Here is a 27,755-nt window from a genome sequence, read left to right as displayed (position 1 = left end):
ATAGCATAAAGAGAAAAATTGAATTAGATTTAAATTTCTGGTTAAAGAATAAGTTCAAGTATTAAAAAAAAAGACCCGAGAAGGAGTTCAGATAAAAATCGTATCGTGGATTTCACCGAAATTCGAATCTTAAAAGGTTTGGAACGAGCTAACAAGACTCGGGGGCGCGGGTTTATATTTATCTACTTTCATTCACCGTGCAGATAAAAAATGGCGGCAGATATGTCTGTGACTTCTTGTGAAGGAGAACTTGAGAAGAAAGAGCTGGCTTTGCCTGATGGAGAATATGAGATTAAAATTGTCGACTCAAAAAAAGATGAGGTATTTTCCTATAGTTTATGATGCTGCTACATTTACTAAAATTATTTAACAATTGGCTTGCAACTTATGTACATTTTTTCCAAATCTAGAAGAGCAGTTGAGTTGACAGTGAGTTGATCAGGCAACTGCACACTAGGCTATGATAGTCCAAATAAGCTACAATTTTTTATTTACAAGATTTGTCTCTCCGAATTAGGTTATAAACTTCGTTTTTTGCTGCTCATACATGGAATAACAGTCCCATTATTTACTTGCTCACGTAATCTAAGTGCTTACAGGTAATGCCCGATTTGAACGCAGAAATGGAGGTAAAAATGTCAACAAACTAAGCCAAAAAGTTCCCTCCATTTCTGCGTGCGTAGGAAAAACACAGCACTATGATTGAGTGTATTGTATAATTGTATTGTGTGAGGTTGTGACTGTTTCGTAGCGGACTTACGAAAAAAATAATTAAATTTATGCTCTCAGTTAAAAAAGGATATCTCAAGAACAAAATAAAAATTTTATATTCTGTAAAAGGAATAATAATCTCAGAAAAATTGTCCATATTATTAAAAGAAATGGACACCTGTCCGAAATTGGTAAATTTAGACCAAAATGTCTAAAAATGTGCTTTAAAAATATTATTTAGATGAATGTCTTCCACAATATCTCTGGAATAAATGTTTTTTATGGTCGACAGGTTAGGTTAAATATCTGGTATAAAAATTACTTAATTTTATTGCCGTCCCAAATTGTCTAAAGGGTTAGTTTTTTTGGCTAAATGTACGAAATATGTGAAAAACGGCATATAAGGCCTCAATGTGTGCTTCAAGTTTGATTAATAACTATATAAAAAACAATACTTTGGATTCTGAGTCTATAAAAGATAATGTAGATAAAATATTAGTCTGTCCGAAATTGTCTGAAAGGGTTATTTTTTGGTCAAATGTGAGAATCTATTAAATAAAGCTACTTAACAGAACACAATGCAAAATGCAAAACTGTAGGACCTAAAAATTACTCTTTACAGAAAATATAAAACAGGAGAAACAAGATTAAAAAGGATTACAATTAGCAGACAGAGCAATTTCTCACAATCAAGAGTGCTCTAAAAGCAAAAAAATAAAGTAGTTAACTGTTTCGTCCCTTATCTCCTGCTCTGGCAACCTTTAGCTAGCTTCATAATTGCTAAGACACTGTTGTCTCGCTTATCCCATTATTTCAATTTAATTCCCGTTTTGAGCTAGGGTTCTCGTGTCAAGCAATCAAGTCAAAAGTCCACACCAGGCCACTGTAATTTTTGGGGAAAAACCATACCTAACAGAACATTTTGTCATCACTGTGACTTGCTTAGAAGTTAAGATACTTATTTAATTGAACAGAAAAGGGATCACACTACATCAAATTGCTGTGCACCTTTTTGGCAACTTTTTCTTCTTTTTTTAGTGCCTAAGGAAGACTCAAACTTAAAATTTAAGTGGTGTCCGTAGCTAATAGCGCTGTGTTGGCACAAGGTTAAAAAGATGGTATACTTTAACCAAAAATAATGTATTTTTTAATTTTGTTTGACAAAATAACTCGAAAGTCATAACACACATGTATAACATATTTATATATTTAAGGAAGTAGGTCGCTCTGATACTTTTTATTTCAGTAAAATTAAAATAATACAAAAAAAGTTACAATAACTTAAAAAATAACAAAAATACAAAATTTCAAAAAAAAAAAATTGTAGAAGCTATTTTGATTTTGTCTGCGGTCCTGTAGTGAAACAGCTGTGAAGTAAATATATTCTATTTTATTCTCCGCCCATCGGCCCTCTGTGTTGCATAGTCCCAACAACTTTTTAGCTAAAAACATTCTATCAAAACTATATTCAATGAAGCAAATATATTTTTTTTATTATTATTTTAAGATATGTATATAAAGTGTTTTTGATTTAAGAACACATGAGCTATGTTATATTATATATATAGCTCCTTTTTTACGAACATGGTTTTATCTAAAAAAGGCTGCAGAATATAGTTCTGCAACTTTTCAATTAAGATATGCCTAAATCGAGTAAGTAATCTTTTGCTTCAACTGGGGGCAAGCCGTTAGTAGTAGGAATGTGCATTCCAATAAATGTCTTCGCTTTAGTAAGAATGTGCGTTTCAATACACCTTCACGGTAAGGGCCTTCTTAATTAATACAGTTTACTCCCTTTTTCAATTCTCAATAAGAGCATTGTAACAAAAGAAAGATTTATTTAAACAATTGTTAAAATAGTTAACTGAAACTGTGAACTTAAATCTATTTATTGTTAACAGAATTTCACACCAATCAACCTATCGACCCTGAAAAATCGTGTTTTGATGGTTTTAGAACAAAATACAGTGTTGTTTAAATACAACGCTGATTTATGTATAGAAACAAACTTTATTATTTTTTAACAATAATAATTGCAGTTTTCAGTTCTAAACAACAAGAATCATAAAGCTTAAAAATTGCTGAAGACAACAAAATGAACCTATAAGGCTTGCAGAGAATTCTAATGCTATCCAACCTACATATCACTCTTAAAATTGCAATGTTTATCTGCAAAGCTATTTTACATATACATATACCATATTATATTATTTTTTTTATAAAAATCTCTTTTTCCTTTCTTGAAAGAGAATAATGTTCTGCAATCATCGTATGCAAAGTATGTTTTGGCATTGCAAACAGACATGTTTTATTTTTAATATAATGCAAACATTTGGGTTTTTCAGTAAAAAAAACTTTTCAAACTTTATTTGTTAGAAAAACATGTACAAAAATGGATTTGACTGCAAAAGGAAATAAACCCCTGGTTTTACAACCAGTAAGGAGATATATAACCCATGGTGAAAACATTGTCTGGGATCACGTTAGGGGGCAGATTGACACTGCAAACAAAATAGTAGACCATCGTAGTGAATGCAATGTGGTACGACTCTCTTCGTTTAGTGTTTGTAATGTAATCTTGCTATATGTCACTTCCTACAATGAAGTAATGTGTTTGTTACCTTCACCAATTAGGGGCTCTATAAAGTAAATTAAAAAAAAATGATTGCGCGCACATAATGGCCGTTTTATGTTATAGAAAGAATAGAGCATTTGAAACTGCTATTTTTGTTCTACGGCTTTGCCAGTTTTGTTTAGTTGGTTTCGCTAGTACTAATTAGATCATTGTATTTTAGACTACAATGATTGTTATCTTTTAAGTGATCTGAAATTTTATGAAGCTAGATTTGTATTTTGTATAAAAAGTTTCAACAGGCTAAAATTCGTTTTAAAAATAGAAATAAATCAAAAATAGTTGTTTTTATTGCTTTTTACGTTTCATTTAGGGTTCATAAAAGCAGTGTTTACACATTTCAACTGATTTTTCTACTACTTTCATATTTTCCATTCTTCTTTTGGTGTGACAGTTGAAGTAATTGATTATTAATAACGTGTTAGCGCTTTTAAGCAGTAGCATGCATATAAGGTGACAACAAAAGATTCAATTAAATCGTTATGTGACTGTGCAAAACTTACATGCATGTAAAGTTACACTTTTGTTGCATATTATGCAATAATAAGGAAAAGTATAAAAACCAAAAATCAAATTTTATGGTTACCTTTTTCCATAAAATTTACGAGTCATTCAAAATTTGGTTAACTTAATTTCAGCTTTTGTATAATCTTCATACTCTGATCCAATTGAAAATATAACTGAAAGCACTTTTTCATCCAAAATTTTTAAATTTTTAACATTGTCTTTCCAAACAACAAAAACTTTTTGACTTCCAAACCACCTTGTAAAGAGGAAATCACTTCAACGCTCGGGATTCCACTGCTGCTGTAATTTTGCTTTGTGTGATTTTCATATACTCAAATTCGCATTAATTAAATGCATTTTTTGAAAACAACCACTCACGTTATTTAAGTGCCTTTTTCAAAATAATTTCATTAAACCGTGTTAGTTTCATGACTGTTAATTTAATTTGCGTTAATTTCTTGACTTAGTAATTTCATGCAATAAGGTAGTAGGTAAATTTATTATGTGAAAGAAATAAATGGCTTGCGAATCTTCATTCGTGACACCTTACTTTGAATACTGTATATATTTTTTAGGAATTTTTTATATGTTTTAATAATTTAGAGCCAATTCTGGCATAATTTTTAGTCCAGAAGTGGGAATCTTGCGCTTTTTTCAATTGGTACCATTGATTGTTGTGGTTTGTTCTTTTTGACTGTATATTTTTTTGCATACATGGATGTCTATTGCTCTAGATCCAAAATCACAACATTATGTCAGGCGGCAAAGTCATTATAGACCATTTTCTAATGGTGGTAGCTATTATGAATTTTTACAGAGATTATTCAGTTGAGCTTGGACCAAGGCAATTCTTAGTAAAACGTTAACATAACTTAATAAAACAAAATAATAAAAAATAAATCTTAAAGAAATGTTTTTAATTTATGAGATTGTTATCTGTTACTAAAGTGTGATGCTACTCAATACTGTTAATTTTTCTTTAGAATGAAAAATATGTCTATAAAATCAGTTGGACCAAAACTGCTTGGAAAACCCAGGAGACGTTTCATGAACATTATAAACATTTGGTCGATGAATACTGGGAAAATAATGTAAAAATATTTTATTTATTGTGTAAAACAGTTGTTTTTTCAGAAATTTTTGTCAGTGTTTTAAATTAAATTTATAGGGTAAAGAAAATGTATCAAAATCATCCTTTCCAACCAAAAGCAAAAAGACAGTCAATGACAATGATGCTAATGTGATAGTGTTGCGAAGGGTAGAATCAGACATTGAAGACACAGAGATATTGGATATTTCAAATCCTCCAGGAGATGATGTGGACAGTAAAGATTGTGTTTCAGATCAAGATATGATGGCAGTTGTGAAGGATGAATTGAGTATGTATACCACTGCAGAATGTTAATTATCTTTCTCTTTTTAGGCTCAGTTTTCCATGGCGGTCTATCTGTGATGTGTTTTCTACACTGCTGAAAATATAGACCACCCAAATTGACTTTGACCACCAGACTTTTGGCTGCCAGGTTAATTAAAAGCATCTAACTCTGCTTTTTGCTTGCATAAAATATTTCTGAAATTAAAATTGTATAATTAACAAAACTCCAGGAGTGAAAGCACAACATTAAGCCATGCCATTTAGGAGTAAACTCAATTACATAAAGAAGGCTAAATTTTATTTTTTCTGCCAGCGGTTACTTTAAATATTTCCTTTTTTTCTTTTTGCATCAGAATCAATGTTTTTATGTGTAAGAAAGAATCATTAACAGTTAATATTATTGAACAAATCTTAAAAATTCTAGCTCAGTCTCCTGATTTCTTTTTTAAAATTAAAGGTAACATAATGACAAATTGCATTTCAATAAGAAAATTAAAGGAGAACTAACGAACTACTTATGTTTTTTTTAAAAATTGAAAAATTCTTACATCTCACAAAAATAACATGGCAAAAAAAATTTAAATTCTTACATTTTTTGTGTCCAAATTTTGTCCCCAGAATAGATAATTACATTACCGTTTGTCGCCATTATTGAACAAAGCTATCTTGTTTCGTACATATTTGTTGATTTGTATCACTTCAGCCACATGAACGTTAAGACAAGCTAAAATCTAGTACAAAAAACATCCTCTTAGAAAAAATGATTTCCAAGAATTTGACATGCGAAAACAGGTAAAAAAATATTCCACGGAAAAATATGATAAATAAAATTATATTTTCGGACAATCAAAGGAGACACAGTTTTTCCTGTTAGCATTGTCAAGCTTCATTCATTCAGAATGCATTTGTTAACATCCCTGTGAATGACACAAGTTAGTATTTTACCAAGCAGAAAGGTCTCATCAACACTGTCTTGGTGGCAACCGTAGTATTACTTTGACCTTAAATATCTTAAGAATCGAAGCTCACAAATATAAAAAAAAAGTTTACAAAGTTCATATTCACACTATAATGAGCGTTTTAAGCACAAATTGTTATCAATTGTTAGTTCTCCTTACAACTTAAGATACACTAAACACAAATTTTGCAAGAATGCACCTTACGAAGGAGGGGGAAAAACGTTTCTGATATAATCAAAACATGGCAATTAAGCTTTATAACATAAATATTTCCCAAATTACCAGGTTTTAAACTTCTTAAAATCATATGTGCAAATTTTTAAGAAATTATGTTGTCAGACTGGTATGCATGTTGCACACATATTTTTCAGTTGTTACTAGCATGTCTCCCTGGTAATATTTTTTGTATACCCAAATCTTTATTTTAAAAAATAGACATAAAATAAAAACATAAATGTCCAGTTAAGGAATTCAAATATTTTTATTTAGGTATACCAGTTGTAGTTGAACAAGGATCCAAACGAAAGGGGAGACCTTTGAAATGGGTAACTCGCAGCAGCGTAGAGACAAACGCTTCAGGTGGAGATAGCACTGCACTAAGCTCACTTTTATGTAGCCTGTGTGATGTGATTTGCTTGACCAATATGGATTACAAAAAACATTGGACAGATAACCATCCTAACAAACAAAGGACGTTCAAGTGTGAACATTGCAGTAGAATATTTCAAAAAAAACAAAAGTTGAAGGAGCACATTGTTTGTCATTCTGGAGAACGTCCCTATGCATGTGATCTATGTGATAAAACCTATATTTACCAAAAAAATCTCACTGATCACAAAAAGAGAATGCACCCAAATGTTCCCTGCAGCATTTGCAACCAGAGATTTCCCAACCAAGAATCACTTAATAAACATGCATCAGATGTTCATAATTTGATTAATTTGTTCCAATGTGGACGATGTAAAGAGTTTTTCAAACTTGCAGACGAGTATAAGCAACATACGAAGGAGTGCTCATCCCAATATACATGTGCTACATGCCCAAAGTCATTTGTGAACCGCTCTGACTGCCGAATGCATGAAAGGATTCATGATGGAACCAACCCTCATCATTGTGAGGAATGTGATAAATATTTCTTGAAGAGAAGCAAGTTGATTGCTCACATGGAAATCCATAACAAAAAAGGTAAGTTGTTATTATAACAACTTTTAGGAGCGTATACAACTATATACAGTAAGATAATACCTGCACAAGTAGGTGATAAAAACACAGTTAAATTTAAGCCTATAGTCATGCTGATTTGATCTTAAAAGCAGTTTTATTTTCTGCTTTTTTATTTTTGATGCCTTGAAGTGGACACTCTTCCCTTCTATTAATTATATGATTTTTGTTTTTGTTTAGATTCAAACACAAATGAAAATTCAACCACGGACACAGAGGAAGCTCAATTTGTATGCGAAACATGCAACAAAAGTTTCAAGCTTGAGAAGTATTTGAAAAGCCATCAGATCATCCATGAGCAAGAGGCAGCGAACGGTGGCAGACTTCTCAAATTTGTATGTAAAACCTGCTACATTTCATATGATAGGTTAACACACTTAAAAAGACATTTGCAAGAATCGACTTCATGCTTTTCAGTTGAGTGTTCTATTTGTAATCAGAAATTTCAGAGTAAGAAAAGGCTGTCTTCGCATGCTAAGCTTCATACAGACCGTAAGAGCTTCAAATGTGAAACATGCCAACGGGCCTTTGGACACAAAACAGACTTGCTAAAACATGAGAGAAGCCATTCTGTTGACAAACAATTTTCTTGTGAATTATGTGATAAAAAGTTTCTAGAAAAGTGGTTACTAAGAGCTCATATGGAATGGCATACCACTGGTCGACATCCTTTCCAATGCCCAATCTGTGACAAGATTCTTGGTAAGACATCCAAGCTTCAAGAACACATTAGATGTGTTCATTTTAAAGAAAGAGATTATATCTGTGACACATGTGGGAAAGAGTATTCCAGCAAAACTGACCTGCTGAAACACATCAAACTGCACGAAGACGAGAATGAAGGTGGTAATTTAAAGTGCGAGATATGTCAAGCTGATGGTTTTACTGCAGCGACGCTTGAAGAGCATCATTTTGTTCATATGCGTGTTCAAATGAACTCAGGTGAAGTGCTGGACTTCGACAACGTTAACCAAAATCGAGATTTTTTTGGAAAAGAAAATTCATCGGACGGTGATGAAGATGAAGATGTGGAAATGCAAGAGGGTGAGATTCTGATAGCACCTCGGTCACCTGCTGACCAAGCCGATGTTGCTGACCAAAATGCTAAAGTAAAAGTCAACCCTGTTCCAGCAGTAAATTTCCCGTTAACATTAGCCTCTCCTGTTGTTTGTGGAGAAACAGACATGGAAGGTGTGTCCGCTGAACCTTCTCCTCCTGTTGAACCACAAGAAACAAACACAGTGGAAGAGCAAGCAGCTATTATCCAAAAGTTAATTTTGGCAGCACAAGAGGATATTGCACAATCTAACGCTAATGAGAACCCAATAGATGCCTCCGAAACAACTGTTGACGAGCAAGCAATGGATAATGGAAATGTACAAATTATAACTACAACCATGCAACAAGATCCAATGCAACCAGAGGAAGAAACGAATGTACAAATTGTGACCTCACTCCCCAGTCAAATAGATGAATCTGATATTCAGATTGTTACTACGATACACCTAGAAACAGACAACAATGCCCCAATCTCGAACGAGCTTCTACAGCGGACTGTTCAACAGTTGCTTATGGCTGCTCAGGAAAGCCAGCAGCAACAGTAGCAATAAAAAGTTGGATTTTTTGAAAGCTAAATACTATTTTAAAGCATTTTTTGTGGTTTGTTTGTGATCATGTAAACAACATGGAATATTTGTTTCCCATCTGTTATGCTAAACAAGTCAAGCCAAGTATAGTCGTGTTTTATAGCATATTGTGTAAGTTTTTGGATACGTAAAGAAAAAACCGTAGCTGAGCTGGAGACAGGATTATTCAACACGTGGAAAAAATAAACTTTTGCGAATCTTTTAGAAATAAATTTTGATTGAATTTAAATATTTAACTAAACTTCTCCTTAGATGGTATAATGTTTATTATTCGAGGGTATGCTGATGTAAAAATGAAACGTGCTATGTAGAGTACCTGCTATTAACCTTTTATTAAATTTATATAAAATTAATTTAGGCCAATATTTTTTGTTGTTGTAGAAATCTTAACCCAGTTCGAAATATAAAGTTGTCTTGAAGATAATAAATTTCACAGACTAAAAAATGAATAGAAGCCAAGGTGGCCACACCTCCTAGAATCTCCTCTGCTTCGATTTTCTTAAATAAATTTTGTGATAAAACTATTACATGTAAACTAGCTCTTACAAAGTAATATTCTGTATGTTTTCACGAAAAGTTGTCTATTTTTTGTTGTTTAAAGTAATGTTGTTAACAAACATGAATGGCTAATAGTGTAAACAAAAAGTTTCTCATGCTTAATTGATTGATATATAACTTTTCGAGAAATACAAACTTTCTGATTTAAATTTCGAGCAATATAGTTATGTAAATATATTTATTGGCATTTATTTCATGCTTCATTTCTGTTTGTTTGTTTTATTTTAATTTTACGTGTTACTGAAGAAATTAAGAGTGTTGTTCTATAAATGAAGTATTAACTGTCTCCTAGTATATTGGCCAATCAAGATGAAGTATTAACTGTTTACTAGTAGATTGACCAATAAGATGTGTTATGCCATTTTAAAATTCACAGGCAACTATATTTCCCTCTTGGGGACCTAAAATGTATAAAAAATAGTTTTCTGACTATTTTCAAAATAAATGTATTCAAAATATATGTGATCAATTTGTTATTAGTTGTATCTCCGCCATTAGTATTTAGCGAAACTGAATTATCTATCCAAAGCCATTTTTAAGGATCTAAGTAAGTAAACTTGTAATAAAATTTGAATATCGTCATAGTTATAAAAAACAGACATAAAGAACCATGGATTTTCAAAACCGTGCTGGTGGCAAGACAGGAAGTGGTGGAGTTGCGTCATGGTCGGAAACTAATCGTGACCGAAGAGAGCGCTTGAGACAGCTTGCTCTGGAAACCATTGATTTAAATAAGGTAATAGGAATTTCTTTAGGTCGTTTTTAAAGTTAGGATAAGTGTTTGCTCTTTAAAGTCTGTGACGATTGGTGTGAGCAGAACCTGACGACTTCAAAACAAATAACCTTGCGTTAACACACCATGGTCATTTTTTACTTCACAACAAATTGTTCAAATCTCCCCTTAATGTGATGTATGGTTTTGTTTTTTTATAGGATCCTTATTTCATGAAAAATCACCTTGGTTCGTATGAATGCAAGCTATGTCTAACTCTTCACAACAACGAAGTAAGCTATTATTGTTTTTTAAAAAAATTTCTTCTGGGCCCAGATGCAGCCCATGTATGTAAAGATGCTCAAAAAACATGCGTTACTTGTAAAATGTTTCACTACTGTGCCGTCCCTTTTTAATGAGAGAAACTGGTCTGAGAAATGGTAAGTCTTATAGTCTCTGATTTTTGATCCTAAACGTAACAAAAACTGTAGGAGTGGACCTGAGGCGCATGTTGTGTGAATTTTATATTTTGTATTGATTTGAAATTAGGAGGAGCATTTAAAGGCTTCCTTGGAGCTGAATGCTCATATAAAAAAAATGTCGTATTACTGATAACCTTTGTAGGTTGATTCATTATTGCATTTTAATTGGTGGAAACCCAAGGTGCTAGTTTTTACACATTAACACACCGCCATAATTTATTTTTAGGGTAGTTATTTGGCTCACACACAAGGAAAAAAACATCAACAAAATTTGTAAGTAGTGATATTAAAAAATACAAAATATATATAAAAATACTAGTTCACTAGATAAAAATAATTGCAAAAAGATTTCTGCCTAGTAATAATACATAGCGTTGTTGAAGATTGTGTTTACACTTCTTTAAATAATTTACTGTACATAAATTTAAATGTATAGCGCTGTACCTAGGTGTATTGCTAGTGTAAGTGTGCTTAGAGCCTTAAATAACCCAGGTTATAGTAAAAACCCAAATAATGGCGAAGAAAACCTTAAAATTCGTTAAAAAAATAATTTGGCAGACACCCTGGTTACAGTTTCTTACCTGTTTGTCATAAGGGTTTGAATTTTTCTAGAGCACGTCGAGCAGCAAAAGAAGCAAAGGAGACTCCACTTCAACCCAGTGTAGTGAGTATCCGTGCACTTTTTACATAGTCTATTGTAATTTCACCTCTTCAACTCTGTATAATAACTATTTGTGGACTTTTTACATGGTCTATTATAATGTCACCTCTTCAACCCAATGTAGTGAGTATTCGTGCACTTTCTACATGGTCTATATTTTTGATACATATAATCACCTTGCAAAGTTGACTTGTTGTAGTTACTGTGGAAACGAGAAAATGCGCAGTCAGACCAACATGTGACACCACTTTTTATAACCTTCATTGCTTAAATGATGTGCTTATGTAAGTGACATCAGAATATTGTCGATATAGTACAGTGTGTAGTGATAAAACTCTAAAATAAAACTGGAAAAAAGGATTCGGTAACTCAAGGAAGAAAAATTCACTGCCAAACATAAAGGGAATTTATGAGAACATTAGCTAATTTTTTTAAGCATTGCACTAGAAAAAAGAAGATTTTAAAGAGTAACTAAAGGAAAATATGTTTTCCGATTTTTCAAACACTTAAAGTTTTATGCTGTAAAGTTAATTGCTGTGAAAATATTGTTTCAGGAAAAACAAAAGGTTACCCTGAAAAAGTTCGTTAAAATTGGTCGTCCTGGTTACAAAGGTATTTTTACTCCAGTAAATTGTTTTATTCTTTTGCCATGTCGTAGCAAACAGGGTGCAGAGGGGGCAGTTTCCCTTTTCAATAGTGTCGCCAATTTTTTATCGGCATTACCGATCACAACAAAAATAAGATTATATGACACATAATTTACATCGTTTTGACATCATCAAAACCCTTGAATTTGCAAATTGTTTCAACTCTCGGGCCTAGCCATGGTAGCCCCAAGGAAGACACTCAAACTTGCCTCTCCCCCCTGTTTTTTTGTTTGTTTTTAATTCTTTACAGAGAAGATATAAAACTTGTATTCAATCTCAATCAGCTTTTTTCACATAATATTTTTTTGTTTTTAGTAACAAAACAGCGGGATGCAGACACAGGACAGCACAGTTTACTTTTCCAGGTAAAAAATTGTTACTGGGAATTGAAATTTTAAAATCAGACCAGAAAGTCTTGAAAAACTTTCCTCCATATAAATTCGAATTTGTAGTTATATCATTTTCACAACTTATATATATACTCTTGTGCCAAACATCTACATCTTGTGCCAAACAACATGATAAGGATAAACAGTTTTTTTTCGTTCCCTTAGTTTGACAATCTGTTTCCTACGTAAGTTGTATTCTTCCAAGATTGATATTACATTGATATAATCAAATAAATCGTCGTGATCTCAAAGATATTTTAGATTTTTAAGTCGGCAATCACATGGAGATAAAGATGGTATTTTGGGAACCCTTTGGTTTAAATATATTAAGTCATCCAGATTGTAGGTACCTGTAGCTTCTGACAAACAAGTACCTATGATAGTGAGAATTATAACGACTGCGATTTTGCCAGTTTTTGTGTGATGAAAATATAGTTTGATGGGGTCAATAATAGTTGAAATCGTATTGGCTATGCATAAAACGTAAATTTAGAATTGTGGAAATTGTATCACATAATTGACAACAATATAACTAACAACTAATGTGTAAAATAAAATTACGGGGTTTTTTTTATATTTGAGGGTCTGAGGAAATCTGAAAAATTATCTGTAAATAAATTTTTGTGCATCATATTGACACATAGGTATACTTTTAATAATTCTTTGTTAGAATTTGATTTATCGTTAGCGCTCTATATTCTTGCGTGGATATTTTTTTTTCGCTGGTATATCATTTCGCGAACTGGACCAACATCCGCCAAAATTAGTACAATAAAAGGTAAAAGCTCTCATAGGAACTAATACTGAAATTATGGTGGCTTTCTGAGGAACTGATATCGCTGTCAAAAAAGTGCTTGCGTAAAAATGTTTAGTCTGGTTTAGATTGACTATCCTGAGATAGCAGAAGGCGATCCAAAACATCGCTTCATGTCAGCTTACGAGCAGCGTATCGAACCTCCAGACAAATCATGGCAATATTTACTCGTAGCAGCTGAACCATACGAAACAATCGGTTTCAAAGTATGACTTTCCTTTTGTGTGTACTTTTAAAGTATCACTTTCCTTGTATGTGTACCTTTAAAGTATGACTTTCCTTGTATGTGTACCTTTAAAGTATGACTTTTCTTTTGTGTGTACTTTTAAAGTATGATTTTCCGTTTGTGTGTACTTTTAGAGTATGACTTTGTAAATTAAAAATTATTGGAAATAAGGTAGTCTGTTGAATGAATTAGTGTAAACGGTCCCTTTCGTTTAGATTCCAAGTAGAGAAATTGACAAGAGCGAACAAAAGTTTTGGACGTACTGGAATAAAGACACCAAACAGGTTTGAAAGTTACTGATAATCGAGACAAAAACAAAGTTTACGCGGTCTTGTTCATACAAAATTACATCTGTCGTTTTTTTTCGTTTTAGTTTTTTCTTCAATTCTATTTTAAACTTACTCCTACTCAAATCGCACAATTACAACGGGACACCGAGGAGAAGGGTGCGCAACGGGACATTCGAAAACAAGAAAACCGCGCTCCACCGTTGAGACCACCTCCTCGTCATCAATTTCCACCCAATCAGGAATTTGGAATGCCTCCAAGAGGGCTGCCGCGCATGCCACCACCTAATATGCGTGGTCCCCCACCTAATATGGGAGATGTTCACCATCCTGGCAACATGAATCGACCACCTATGGGAATGCCGCAAGGTCCTCCAGATGGGCAACCACCACGAGGTCCTCCGCAAGGTCCGCCTCAAGGTCAACCAATACACCCACCGCCACAAGGCCCACCTCAAGGTCAACCAATACGACCACCACCAATGGGTTCTGGTGGTCCTCCTCCTATGCAACCACCAGGAGGTATGAAACTTTTCCGTCACTGTGTATCTGTTTGTGGGACTGATATTAAAATTAATTAATTGTGTTTAGGTCCACCGCAAGGTCAACCGGGTCCACCACCTCCAAACCTGGGGATGTCTTCGAATATGCCGCCTAGGATGCCTCCACCTGGAGGCATGGGTCCACCTATGCAGGGAGGGGAAATGATGCCACCTCCTCATTTTATGCAAAACTCGTCTGGCCAACCACCTTCTTTGATGAGTCAAGAGATTGAATAATATACTTGTGTATTGCTTATTCTGTGTCACAATTACATTCACGTTGATTTTAGCGTATTTTTCGTCTTAATTTTATTTTACTTCTGCGAAATATTGACATTTTTGTTAGCACGTTTTTTATAACAACTTCCCTGGGTTGGTTGCTGTTGGTTTTTTTATGTATGTTAGACACAGGATTATTTTGTTTCGAGCATTCCTGTCAGTTACAACAACTTAACAAACGCTATAATGCCGCCAGGCGAGGAGAGGGTCATTGTCAATAATTTGTTATGCTTTACTTGTTCATACTGTATTTGCGAAACCCTGGAAATAAATTTGATCCTTTAAAAGTTTTTTCCTGGAGTAAAGGAATAAAGAAGGCAATTAATTTTGTTGCCTTGATTAACCCCAATCTGTTAGATTACCTTGCAAAAGTAAACAAGAAACCGCGGTCGGTTTGAAATCACGCTAATCAAAAAAAGATTCCATCGTACGCCTTCCGGCTAAGAATTGAAGATTGTGAAGCTAGGATACCGATCTGGATAGCAATGGAAAAAATAATTAGCTGTATGTATCCAGTTGTATCGCTTGCATGTGCACGTAAATTCTGGGGCGGATAAATAAAATTAATGGATTAAGTCAAACCAAATTGTTCATGAAAATAATTAGAACATTAAAGAAAATGCAGAAAGAAAACCCGAATATGAGCTCTTGTGAGAGCGCGTGTTAAAGAATCAAATCAAAACATGAACTAATAATCTTTAAAAATATTAAAACTTGGTTTTAGTACAACATTATCCGTTTAAAGAGCACAGCAAGTTATCCGCAAATAAATTCTTAGCTACGATTCTTAACTACATAGCTGGCTATATACACATCATAATAAAAATTGGTTTGTTGGTTTGTTTCGCTAAAAAGAAAAATCAAAATTTTTCCTAAATAAACTCTGAAAATTCTAGCAGCTATAAAGAACTCTACAGAGAGTAAGAAATATTACGTATTGTAACATAAAAGCAAAATTGTTCATTTTTGATTTTAAAAATATTTTTCACTTTATTCATTTTTTCTTGCAAAATTTCGAAAATTCGGATAGCACAGCAATAACAGCTTCTTTTTCCATCTTAACTAAAGGTCGCGCTTCGATAAAAAATAAAGATCTTCTTCCTTAACTTTATATCTTTATAAAACTACATATCAGCAAAGCACAACAACATTCAGCTTTTCGTTTACGCGAGAAAATAGTAGAGATTTGTTAATCCAGTGAAATGAGATATAACAGTAATTCGGATCCAGTGTGATGAAAATGTCCTAAAGACCGCCGCCTCAAGAAAGGGTAAACCAATATATCACACTACTCCATACGTGTGATTTAATAAAAACATGCAACAAGTTTTTGATCGCGCTAAAATTCTTTCGTCACATTTTTATCACTTAGTGTTCTGTCAAATAAGCGATTTTGAAATCATGGTCACGAATACCTAAGAGAAGAAACTTAAATCGCCGAGTCGTTTTGTATACCTTGCGGGATTAAATTTTAACAAAAATCGAAATGTGAATGCATTTTCGCAAGAATATATTTTCGCATTTTGTTTCTCAAATTTTAAGATTTCGCAGGAATAAACTTCCGTTGAGCAACTTTGGCGTGCTTTGTTAAATTTACCGCAAAAGTTTCTTCTTATAAAGTACCTTATTGAAATAAAATTTGGCGCGTTCTAATTTTGACGCACCCTACTTCCATCGCAATTTCGCGCGTACTAATTTTGGTGCACATACCATTTGCGCGTAATAATGGTATAAATTTTGGCGCATTTTCAGAATTTTGCCTAAAAAAGCGCTAAAATTTATACGCGCCGAAATTTATGCCAATAAGGTAACATACCCTACGAATCATTGAAATTTTTTCTCTATGGCAAACCAATAGTTTACCATCACCTAATACGGTAACACATCGCTTAGTTATTACAAATTTTGCTTGTCCAAAGTTTTCGAGTACAGTACCCCACAGATAGTTTTTCTATCGTGGTGTATGAAAAATTTGGAATTCGTCCTCTTTTAGTTTTGTAATTTTGTGTTTGAATATATATTAAAAGAAAAAAGAAAGTTTTCGAACATTTAAAGATTGCTATAATACAGGGTTTTTTTTATTAAAATATCCAAATAGAGACGGACCCACGGGATTCGCTTACTTGCTTATAACGTTGCATTTGAGAAACGTTTCCTCCTGATATAAAAAAACAACATGAGATCGAGACTCCGTCTGTTTTAGTAACTCCATCTCACGCCGTACTGTGACGTGTGTCAATACGTACGTACCCCGTCATTATAAACAAAGTCATTGTTTTCTTGTTAATTCATTCCGGTGTAGGGTTTGTTCTCCGGTGTAGAGCTTCCAACTACTAGTGCAATTTGCAACTAGATGTTTCAATTAAGTAGGAGAGCGTTTTTTTAAGTAGGAATTACGTACAGACAAGAATTTTTTATACGTTTATTGTAGCGATGACTACTTTAAGATTTCTTTTGAACGTTGCAAAACTTGTGGTAAGTAGCACAAATAATAACTATTTTGTTTACAAACGCTTAGCCATTGTTAGAGTTAGCTTGACAATATTAATAGAAGTAGACATAAATTTTTATGAGAGTCAAACTCTTATAGAGAAAAACCTTTATACGACTTTTTATAAGAAGCTACTGTAAAAGAACGTTCAGGCTGAGATTTCGCCAAAAATTAGGAACTATTCAAAACGCATTCTCGTCCCCAGAGCTCTTGGAAATTACAATCTAGGTTTATCTCAAAGAGCTCTGGGGTCAAGAGTGTTCAAAACGTACTCAGAACAAAATAATGTAGCTCTAGAATTTTTGTATTTCTATACAATGAGGAAACTTCAATTCGTCTATTTAAAAGGAAATTTAAATTTTTGAAACACCTTTTGGTTGAAAATAAACTAAAGAATTTCCTTGAATAAACCGACCTTAATAGTAGAAAGAGTTTACCATAAAAATGACTCACTATCCCTTGATAACTGTTTTATCTAACGTCATTATAATTGGCTTAAGGTGGTACAACACCAAAAATTGGCAAATTTTCGAAAAATCTTCAATTTTGTGTTTTTGACACCATGGTATGCTAAAAACATTCAAAAACATCTGGAGAAAATTTGAAATCAAAATCTCCTTCCTATAATGAGTTATAGCTATTCAAGTAACAGGGACTAGGAATTATTTTCCTTAGCAACGGTAGGACTAAATTTTTAATTTGGTTGCTAGGGGCTTTTCTCATAAATAGTGGCCTTAAAATTCACGGGATTTCCGCGCCCTTTACCATCCCCGTATCTTCTTTGCTCAGAAACTCGGAAAATATCTTAAAGCTATTTTTCAAAACCTCAACATGTTTATTTTGTGATGGTTGGTGTTGCAGACTTATGTAATGTCAGTCTATGTTCATCTCTATGTTTATGCTTTTGTTTTAGTGGATCTGTGACAATTCTGACTACTCCAAATTGCTTTTTAGTTCAGTAATGTCTAGCATTAAGAAAAAAAACCCATCTAGAAAGAGAAAAAGAAAATGGAATGGTGTTGTGCCATCCAAACATCGTAAACAACAACAACTGAGTTATCCTGTCAACGACTTTGAAAATGTTTCTTGTGCAAGTTCTCGTAAACTTAATCTGGATTCATCCTCTCAAGGTGGCAGCTCAAACAATTACTTTATCGCTTTAAACTTTGAGATTTTAAAGGAGTTAGTAGCTGCAACATCATGTCCTGATTGCCTTGAAGGGGAAATGACTATTGTTGACATCGCTAAACAACGCATGGGTTTTTGTCATCTGTTAGAATTAAAATGTACGCTCTGCGATTATTCTAAAAGGTTCCACTCATCTCAAGTAGTTGAAAACAAAATGGATGTGAAAAAACCAAAAATTACTGATGGGACAAAGAAGAAGAAAGCTTCAAAAATATCAATTAATCCTTTTGATATTAATGTCCGCTTTGTTATTGGTTTGCGGGAAATCGGTACTGGTCATGAAGCAATGAAAACTTTGTCATCATGTTTGAATATGAATTGCTTGACACCAAATGGTTATAACAAAATCAAACAGTCATTATAGATTATATATAAAATCATTATAGATCTTCAATCGGATGATTTGCTTTCAAAATGCTTACACGGTCAAACTCAAAATGCGAACGAAGCTCTGAATGGGGTAATTTGGTCGCGTATTCCAAAAAGAGTATTTGTTGGCAAACCATCATTAGAAATGGGTGTCTATTCAGCTATAATAGCTTACAATGATGGTGCTAAGGGTGTTCTAGATGTTTTGAAATGTATTGGTTTAAGTGGTGTTGTATTTGAAGCTTCTACGTCACACGGGAACAAAATCCGAATTAACCGCATGAAACGAAAGTCCTCGGAGAAGGGGAAAAAACGACGTAAAACATTAAGATCCATCAAAAAGGGATTCATTGACGATGAAAACTTGAAAGATAGTTAGCTGGAGGATACTTTTTAGGATCATTTATCTAGAATTTTCATGTTACTATTTTTTAACGGCTTTTTTCTTTTTCTCACTTTTTTTGTCATTCACAAGACTTCAAAACACAATTATTTAACAACTACTTCTCCAATAGACCTGAAATTTTGACAGGTTGTTCAATGATCTTGTGGAATCAAACTAACAGATACAATTCAGGAATAAGGCATTAGAAATTTATTTATGGCACTTTGAGGTCAATTTTTATGCAAAATTTTGGCTGTTTTTCTGAAATTTTCAAAAAACAAATATTATTTTTCATATAGGTTATCCTTGACAAAACCTATCTGTTAATTTGTTACTTAGACCATCTTCAATCAGTGTGTGAAGTTTGAAGACTAACTGTTGAGGCTAGCTTGAGTTATCCTGTTTTTCAATGTGGGCCGAAAACAGGGCTTTCTCAGGTATTTTTCCGCCATTATGGATAGGCCACATGAAAAAAAAAATTTTTTTCAAGTTTTTTTGTCTTTCAATCTTGAGTATGTTTGAATTTTTATAGAAGATTTGTCAAGATTATTATATTTAAAAAAAATTGCCATGTTGGTGTTGTACCACCGTAAAGCGCATCATATGACTTCTGAATTAAATAAATTTCAAATGTTTAGATAGACTGCATGGCGATTACCTAAGCTCAGAGCTTTTACCAAAAGCGAGAAGATGAGTACCATTACAGAAGATGAAGAGAGAGGTCTTCGGTTACACAAATTGTTAGACGAGTCACTCAACACACTTCGAGAATATCTTACAGCTCCCTTTAAAACTGGACCATTGACATTTCAAGATGTTCTCAGGAAAGAAGAGAAGAATCTACGATCTAAATTACTTCCATATCAAGTTAAATCGTATATCCAAACGGTGCTGTAGAATCTGATCCTACAACTTATGATGCTAGTCTCTTGGCAGCTTTGCTCAGATTTGTGAGAAAAATACCAAAACCAAAAACGGGATGGCATAATCCACCGTTAAACACTGATAAATCGGATTCCGCTCATATTGTTCGAATACAGCTTAGCAGAAATAAACTAATGCACAATCGATTGAAGAAAACGGATGTTGAATATCATGACTTCCTAAACGACATTGGTAATTCAATGGTCGCCTTAGGTTGTGACCTGAAGTTTGTGAAAAAGATCATTAACATGCCCCTTGATAACAATACTTCAGCATTGCTGAAACTAAAAGAGAAAGATTTAGAAAAGTCAAATGAAAAAGTTTTAGAGCTTGCAAAAGCCCTCCTTGATTTTGAGACTCCGTTCAAAGGCGGTATTTCTTTCGGAGTGGTGTCGCTAATTCCTTCTTTTACAGGAAGAAAGCTGGATGTAGTGAAGCTACATTCCATGTTATCATCAGATTCTAGAATCCCGACTGTTATAACTGGATTACCAGGCACAGGAAAAACTTCTCTTGCGCTTTTTTATTGTTACGAATATTCAGAGAGTTATGATAATAACATTATATGGTTAAACGCAAATGGAATTGAAGCTTTAAAAACATCAGTTGCTGGTCTAGCAAGACATTTGAAACTTTTAGATCACGAGCAGTCTTTTGATGTTAAACTTTTGTTAGCAGAAATATTCGACAAATTTTTAGACAGAAAAATATTGTTTGTATTCGATAACGCTGACGAACATGAAACGATTTTGGATGTGTTACCTAAATCGTTTTCATCGCCTGCATCGAATTCGACTATCCTGATCACGTCAAGATTGTCTAAATGGGGACAAAGAGTGAATGAAATGAGCCTCACAACGTTAACAAAAGAAGAATCTACAGAGCTCATTCGCAATTACTTGCCTAAAGAACTCATCGAAGATAACGATAACTTAAACGAACTGTATGAATTGTTAGAAGGTTTTCCATTAGCTCTGCAGCAAAGCATAAACTTTATGAAACATCATGTTATCACAACCAAGGAGTATATTAAGAAATTTAAAGAACAACAACAAGCACATAGATTGTTGTCATTTGCTTCTGATGATGTTATGTACAAACACAACTTCTACAGTGCCATCATGATGACGTTGAACTCTCTTGAACAGTGTGAGAATAACATTGTAAATGATCTCATGGGAATACTATCTTTCATGGACGGTCTAAAAATTGAAAAGCAATTATTTAATTTGTTTGATTGTTACAGTATTGAAGACATAGAAGATGCCATGAAGTCATTGGAGCAGTTCTCACTTATCCAAATTCATCGCAATTATCTTACACGAGAATGCTACATAACTGTTCATGGTTTGGTACAGCGAGTTGTTCGAGAATTATCTAAAATTTTGGCTAAAAGTGATCAATTCCTGGAAGTACTTTTCAATGCATTTCAATGTATAATTGACGAAAAAGAAAATGTGGAACATGTTAATTTTGGATCCCTATGGCTGCATCACATCATTCAAATATTTCACACATCAAAAGATGACATTGTAGTGCGAAATTTCCTTGCTCGTTTAAAGTATTGTTTTGCGGCTGCTTTGACCAATGTTGGCAATGATGATATAGCTTTAGACTTTCTGCAATGTATTATTCAAGATCAACACGAACCAAACCAAACTACTTTCGATACCTTGAATTTGATTTTTGTGTCCTTGATTAACCTAAGGAAATGGAGAGAAGCGTTAGATATTTGCTTCCAGATGAAAGAAATTACCAGTGCTATACCAGGTACAAAGCTGTCAAATGCTACTGATGTCCAACATCACATTGCGTTTTGCTATTCACGTCTTGGCCGCAATGAAGAGGCTCTAAACGCATATGAAGATTTAAGATTAAAAGACAAAACTCCTATTTTTAACCAATCAAAACTTACAACAGATATAAACATAGCAATAGAATATTATAATCTAGCAAACAACGAAAGAGCTCTGGCCGTGATTGACAATGCTATTCAACTATATGGGAAATCCCATCCTACAAAAGCAGCCGTTTATTTCTTAGCACATCGAAATAAATCTATATTTCTTATTAGACTAGGTAAGCACGAAGAAGCAATAGATATGCTACATAATTTATTGCCAGAATGCATCAAAACACTTGGTGATCACCATCAAGAAACATTAAATGTGTATAATTGCCTCGCTAATGCTCTCAAAAGCTCTAAATCTTCTTCTAGAAATAAAAGAAAAAAGAAAACAATTAGGAAACGATTTCAATCATCACTCTTTGCTAAATAGGATCGATATCGCAGAATGTTTTTGCCTGAAAGGAAATTATTCTCTTGCTATTAAAGAATACAGTGACATTCTAAAGGTTAGAATAGAATTGCATGGAGAGGATCATACTGATGTCAGACATACCAAACTTGAACTTGCAAAAACATATTATTTTAAAGGAAATTATAGAAAAGCTTTACATCTTTATATGGATGTGAAAGAAACGCTGACAAAGTATGAATATGTTGACAATTGCATAGCCAATTGCCTGCTGCAACTGGGAGAGTACAAAGAAGCCTACGAATTGTACGTGAAAGTCGAGAAATTAAGTGCATGCAGAAAGTCAATAGCTAATTTAACACACAAACTCAACATTGGCATTTGCTTGCAGCATATGGGTCATTACAAAGAAGCTCATGTTATATACGACAATGTCTATCAACAATACCTAGTCACTCATGGCGAAGTTAAACCAGAAACAGTTATCCCTAAATTTCGTTTTGCAAGTTGTCTTGTTGACTGTAGCAAGTATCAAGATGCAATTCACCTGCTGATTACCATAACAGATTCCAAATGTTACCAACCTGATGACATCTATAAACTGAGAGCTTATTATGAGCTTGCGAGAAGCTATTTCTACCTTGGTAAAACGAAAGAAGCTATAGATAATATTAATGAAGTACTGAGGATTGGTTCTGAATTAGAGGAATGTCATGTTTTGAAAGTGAAGTCAAAGATTCTGCACGCAGAGTGTCTATTGATCAATGACTTGGAAAAAAACGAAATTGAACAAGTTTACGACACATTAACGAAAGCGATGCAGAATGCTTCTGAACTTGGCGACAGTCACCCATTATTACTGCTAGCAAAGGTCGTCGTTTCAAAAACTCTTTATAAGCGTGAAAAAATAAGCGAAGGTCTCGAGATTTTACGAGACGTTAGATCCCTTCAAACATCTGTTCTTAGACCCGATCACCCTCATACTTTAAAAACTTTATATAATATTGCAATGTTTTCTTTGGACATTCAGGAAAGAAAACGAAAGCTGGAAGAAATTTTGAAGCTTCAAAGAGAGATTTTAGGTGAGCTACAGTATGATACAATTGAAACTGAAAAACAAATTGCAAATTGTTTCCACCGAGAAGGAAAACATGAGAAGGCGCTTAATTTATATAAAAATTTGCTTGTAAAACAAGAATCTGTTCTTGGAAAACTCCACAGGGAGACTATTCAAACTCAAGAATCGTATGACTTCTGTTTAACGCACGTGTCTAATAAAAATAAATGCCGTATTATGTGATGATCTTGTTGTAACTGTTGTTTATATACATGAGCCCAATGATGTCACTCTGCGTTTACATTAGATGCGAACATGTACGCAGCTGCCCAAGCCATTACCCCTTCTATTTTCAACTGTTCCAAGGTCACGTGACGCAAGTTAATTAGATGCAACTTTGTAAAGCGCACGTCTTTCTTTTCGCTTTCTCCCTAAACCACCGAACCAGGTTTCAAAGCAGGAATTCTTAATAAAAGGAAACATATTCCTATCATGTTAAAATTAATTTAGTGTCAACCTCATTCCCAGAGCTTTTTTTTCTCTCGGACAGCTCCACCTATTTTCATCGGTCCCTTCGGCATTTTAACCTCTCGTAGGCTAAAACACGTCCAACATCTCGACTACCCGTATCTCGAACTTTCCTTATCTCGACCTATTTTTAGGATCCCTTCTTTAGTATATTTCATATCACGTTATCTCGACCTTTTCTGTAATTTTTGAATTTCATCGCACAAGTAAATTCGATCTGGAAAACATTCGAACGTTCGAATTTCTCAAAATCAAGATTTCGAATGTTTACAATTTTTTACAATAATGGTATAAATTTTGGCGCATTTTCAGAATTTTGCCCAAAAAAGCGCTAAAATTTATACTCGCCAAAATTTATGCCAATAAGGTAACATACCCTACGAATCATTGAAATTTTTTCTCTATGGCAAACCAATAGTTTACCATGACCTAATACGGTCACACATCGCTTAGTTATTACAAATTTTGCTTGTCCAAAGTTTTCGAGTACAGTACCCCACAGATAGGTTTTTCTATCGTGGTGTATGAAAAATTTGGAATTCGTCCTCTTTCAGTTTTGTAATTTTGTGTTTGAATATATATTAAAAGAAAAAAGAAAGTTTTCGAACATTTAAAGATTGCTATAATACAGGGTTTTTTTTATTAAAATATCCAAATAGAGACGGACCCACGGGATTCGCTTACTTGCTTATAACGTTGCATTTGAGAAACGTTTCCTCCTGATATAAAAAAACAACATGAGATCGAGACTCCGTCTGTTTTAGTCAGACAACTTTAACTCCATCTCACGCCGTCCATCTGTGTCGATGGAAGGAAAGTGTGCGCATGCGCCGGGTTTTTTAAAAATCACGCGTGGTTTCCGAATTCCATAATGGCTTCCTGCGCTCAAGGGATGCGGACGCAGCGAAGAATATCTTTAAAAAACATGAAATTTTAGGCTCCGTGGAAAAGAGAGGGAGCTTGGTCAGCTTTTTTTAGAGAAATAAACCATGCCGAATGAACGAAAGCCTAAAATAGCAAGTTCCTTTGGCGATAAGCTAGATAGATAGATAGATAGATGTGCATATTTTACATGGCTAGCCTCACAAATATCGAGGGATATACCCTGTCTATTATTTCCAGGAGGGGCCATGGCGTAGATGGAGAGTCCTAGAGTATTTAATGCTCATTTTGAGCTACGCAGACCCAATTAGAGCCCGCGCTCTCTAGACAACTCCCGGCAACATCCAACGGCCCACACAGTGTGCCATCTTCCCAATTTCCCTCACATGGCTTGGGTTAACCCGGGGCTATGGTAACATTCACTCGCCCATGTTGAATCGCCGTCAAGAGGATCGAACCCCGGTCTCCCGCACAGAGTACGAGAGCTATAACCACTAATCTGCGGTGACACATGGCTGAAAAAGACAACCTGGATTCGTCTTGGAAATGTGGTTGCAAGGAAATCGAACACGATATTTCAAGTTCTACCCAAACTAGGAATATCAGGTAAATTTTTTTTGATAGAGTATTGTTTGGAGAACTTATTTTGATTGGAGTGATGTTGCTGTACTTTTTTTTGTGAGCACCATTATAGCTCAAAGGTAGCCAAAAAATTTTAAAATACCCGAAGTAGCCATATTTGCTATCATCTAATTCCATTATAATAAATTTTAAAAATACATCTTCATTTGACAATAAGTAGCCATCAACTTGTTGAATGTTGGATGAATGCTCTCTGCACCCTGCTCTCCATAAAAACCAAATGCTGTACCCCATCTTCTGACAAAATCAATCGCATGATTTTCCAGCATGTGTAACTTTGGCGTAATCGACGCATCTGGCCAAGTTTTTCGGTAATAGTTCATGAAGTTTTCAATTGCAGTTTCTATAAAATAAATAGGCTGCAAATTACTCTGTAGCAACATTCAAGCACATATGCATGACACCCAGCAATAAAGCTCTCTTTTATGAATTTTGATTGTAGTTTTTTTTGGCATAACAATTTCTGCTTGAGGAATGTTTGCGTTGCTCAAGATAGATTGTCTGTCGTTGGAAGAAAATGACTTAAGAACTTTTCCAGTTTGTTTAATAATTGCATTTTTAGTTTTTCCAGATGTTGCTATTAATTGATTTTTTAAAAATTTGGTTCTGTTTTGAATGGTCTTTGTACTTGCAATATCACTTTCTTTTGTAGGTGTTGGTGTTGAAGTCATAACCAATGGCTGAAAATAATTCAAGCGTTCATTATATACCACCCAGAAATTTTTTTCACACAAACGTCATTTTTGAAACACCAGAAAGCATAACTAGTTTCCAGAGAAACGATATGTCGTATGTGAATGGAGAATATAATGAATAAACCTTTTCTGTCAACACCTGTGTTTGCCTGTTGCCGAATAAACAGTGTTTGAATTTAATTTGAAATATGTTATGTATATGTATAGTTTATATTAATGTGGGTTTTTAAGAAACATTCCAGGCTCAAATGGTTGATTTTTTAAGAAACATTGAGCCTGCCTTACAAAACCAGTTTCTTAAAAAAAATGTGTACTTACTCTACCAGCTGTTTTGAATACAATGCTTTTATTTAGAAGTTTTGATTCGGCCATTTTTTTTCCTGATGATTTGCAAAACTGCTTCATCAGATTTTGCATCGTTGATTGTTGGAGATTGACTGATGCACGATGCCTCATGCTGTTTTTTTTTCTTTTTCTTCGTCCAAATTAAATAAATGACCACATCTTTTACATTTGGTCGATAACATTTTTGTGAGATTTTGTATCTTTTTTGATGGATTAATTTGGTTGCTTTTTATAAGCAGTTTGCATTGAGGGCATTTCCAGTCCGTTTCTCTCCTACCTTCAATATTGGGTACCAAACATTCTAAGCAGAAGTTGTGCTCACAAGGCATTATCCCTACAGGTCTTCTAAGAATATCCTTGCACAAAAAGCATATAAATTCTGGCAGTGACTTATTACAAGAGAAATCCTCTCTGCTGTATCTCTTTGGTAGTCTTTTCGTATAACACCTCAGTCATGTGTCGTGTCCACATACTACCATCTTTCGGTGGTCTTCCCACACTTTTAGATTTGGTTTTTTTTCCACCAATTTTCAAGTGTCACAGTCACTTGGATTATGTGGAAACCATTTAATATGGGTGTTGTATTTTTGGTTTCCACATTTTTAGTAGAGTAGCATTTTAAACAAATTTTTCTAGGGTGTACTGTTGGAATGTCCCCTTTTAGGTCTATTAAGGCTTTTTCAATTCTTTCAGAAAATTTTGTGACGGATAAGGCATTTCTTAGGACCTTACCAGTATGCTCCTGACAAATTCGACACAGTTTTGTTAAATATATATTGTGTTGACTCTCCGGGTCAGCCATCTTTGTGACAAAACGAAAGTGAAATTTCAACTAAAAGTTGTGGTTGCAAAATCTTGTATCACCACGCATAAAAAAAGTACAGCAGATAACTGCAACTGGAATTAGATCATTGAATAGTTCCTTTAACTTTCAGGATAAATTTTACACCGTTCTTTTGGGTAGAATTAGTGCAAATATATGACAAAAATGAGCAATATTTGCTATAAGGCTAGCTAGCTTCCAAGTTTTTTGTGTTTTGTTTGGGCGCGAATCCGGCTGAAATGATTGACATTTTGGACGGTGTGGTCACTCTTACCAAGGTTAAAAATACCATTTATCCCGCTAGCCCTCCTACAGATTGGTAAATTGCATTTAAATCAGTTAGGTCAATAACTATGACGTCATCAAGACATCAAATTTTATCGAACGGGATTTTAAAAAAATTGGCGCATGCGCACACTTTATTTCTAGGTTTCCTCCGATTTAAATGGCCGTGCGTACTGTGACGTGTCAATATGTACGTACCCGTCATTATAAACAAAGTCATTGTTTTCTTGTTAAT

General features: G+C 34.1%; 4 protein-coding genes across 5 annotated transcripts; 3 read left to right on the top strand and 1 right to left on the bottom strand.

Moving 5' to 3' along the window:
* Positions 1-146: 146 nt before the first annotated feature.
* Positions 147-10,040, top strand: LOC130629311 (zinc finger protein 585B-like). The gene is made up of 5 exons (XM_057442471.1): positions 147-321; positions 4,834-4,941; positions 5,019-5,229; positions 6,674-7,369; positions 7,586-10,040. Exons 1-5 carry the CDS (start codon positions 211-213, stop codon positions 9,007-9,009), a joined length of 2,550 nt encoding a protein of 849 aa, XP_057298454.1. The 5' UTR covers positions 147-210; the 3' UTR covers positions 9,010-10,040.
* A 137-nt stretch (positions 10,041-10,177) lies between these two features.
* Positions 10,178-14,714, top strand: LOC130629312 (uncharacterized). Its single transcript, XM_057442472.1, has 10 exons — positions 10,178-10,345; positions 10,543-10,614; positions 11,030-11,076; positions 11,416-11,467; positions 12,019-12,076; positions 12,427-12,476; positions 13,383-13,520; positions 13,756-13,824; positions 13,914-14,349; positions 14,419-14,714. Exons 1-10 carry the CDS (start codon positions 10,220-10,222, stop codon positions 14,604-14,606), a joined length of 1,236 nt encoding a protein of 411 aa, XP_057298455.1. The 5' UTR covers positions 10,178-10,219; the 3' UTR covers positions 14,607-14,714.
* A 5,057-nt stretch (positions 14,715-19,771) lies between these two features.
* Positions 19,772-24,834, top strand: LOC130628622 (uncharacterized). The gene is made up of 8 exons (XM_057441604.1): positions 19,772-19,956; positions 20,007-22,175; positions 22,285-23,508; positions 23,628-23,700; positions 23,983-24,029; positions 24,161-24,215; positions 24,613-24,665; positions 24,786-24,834. Exons 1-8 carry the CDS (start codon positions 19,772-19,774, stop codon positions 24,832-24,834), a joined length of 3,855 nt encoding a protein of 1,284 aa, XP_057297587.1.
* LOC130629028 (uncharacterized) lies at positions 24,809-27,637 on the bottom strand. Of its 2 annotated transcripts, none has more exons than XM_057442122.1 (2): positions 26,386-27,134; positions 24,809-25,715 (listed from the first exon to the last, which is right to left on the bottom strand). In XM_057442122.1, the coding sequence occupies exon 2, from the start codon at positions 25,604-25,606 to the stop codon at positions 25,127-25,129; it is 480 nt and encodes a 159-aa protein (XP_057298105.1). In that variant the 5' UTR covers positions 25,607-25,715; positions 26,386-27,134; the 3' UTR covers positions 24,809-25,126. The 2 variants fall into 2 exon arrangements, with proteins under 2 accessions (XP_057298105.1, XP_057298106.1); XM_057442123.1 differs by lacking the exon at positions 26,386-27,134 and adding an exon at positions 27,145-27,637 and having other exon boundaries at positions 25,461-25,715.
* Between the last annotated feature and the right edge of the window lie 118 nt (positions 27,638-27,755).

Source organism: Hydractinia symbiolongicarpus, chromosome 15 (genome assembly GCF_029227915.1).
Source record: "Hydractinia symbiolongicarpus strain clone_291-10 chromosome 15, HSymV2.1, whole genome shotgun sequence".
Lineage (NCBI taxonomy): Eukaryota > Metazoa > Cnidaria > Hydrozoa > Anthoathecata > Hydractiniidae > Hydractinia > Hydractinia symbiolongicarpus.
Note: the sequence above shows the minus strand (reverse complement) of the source record. Positions and strands in the feature narration are given on the sequence as shown.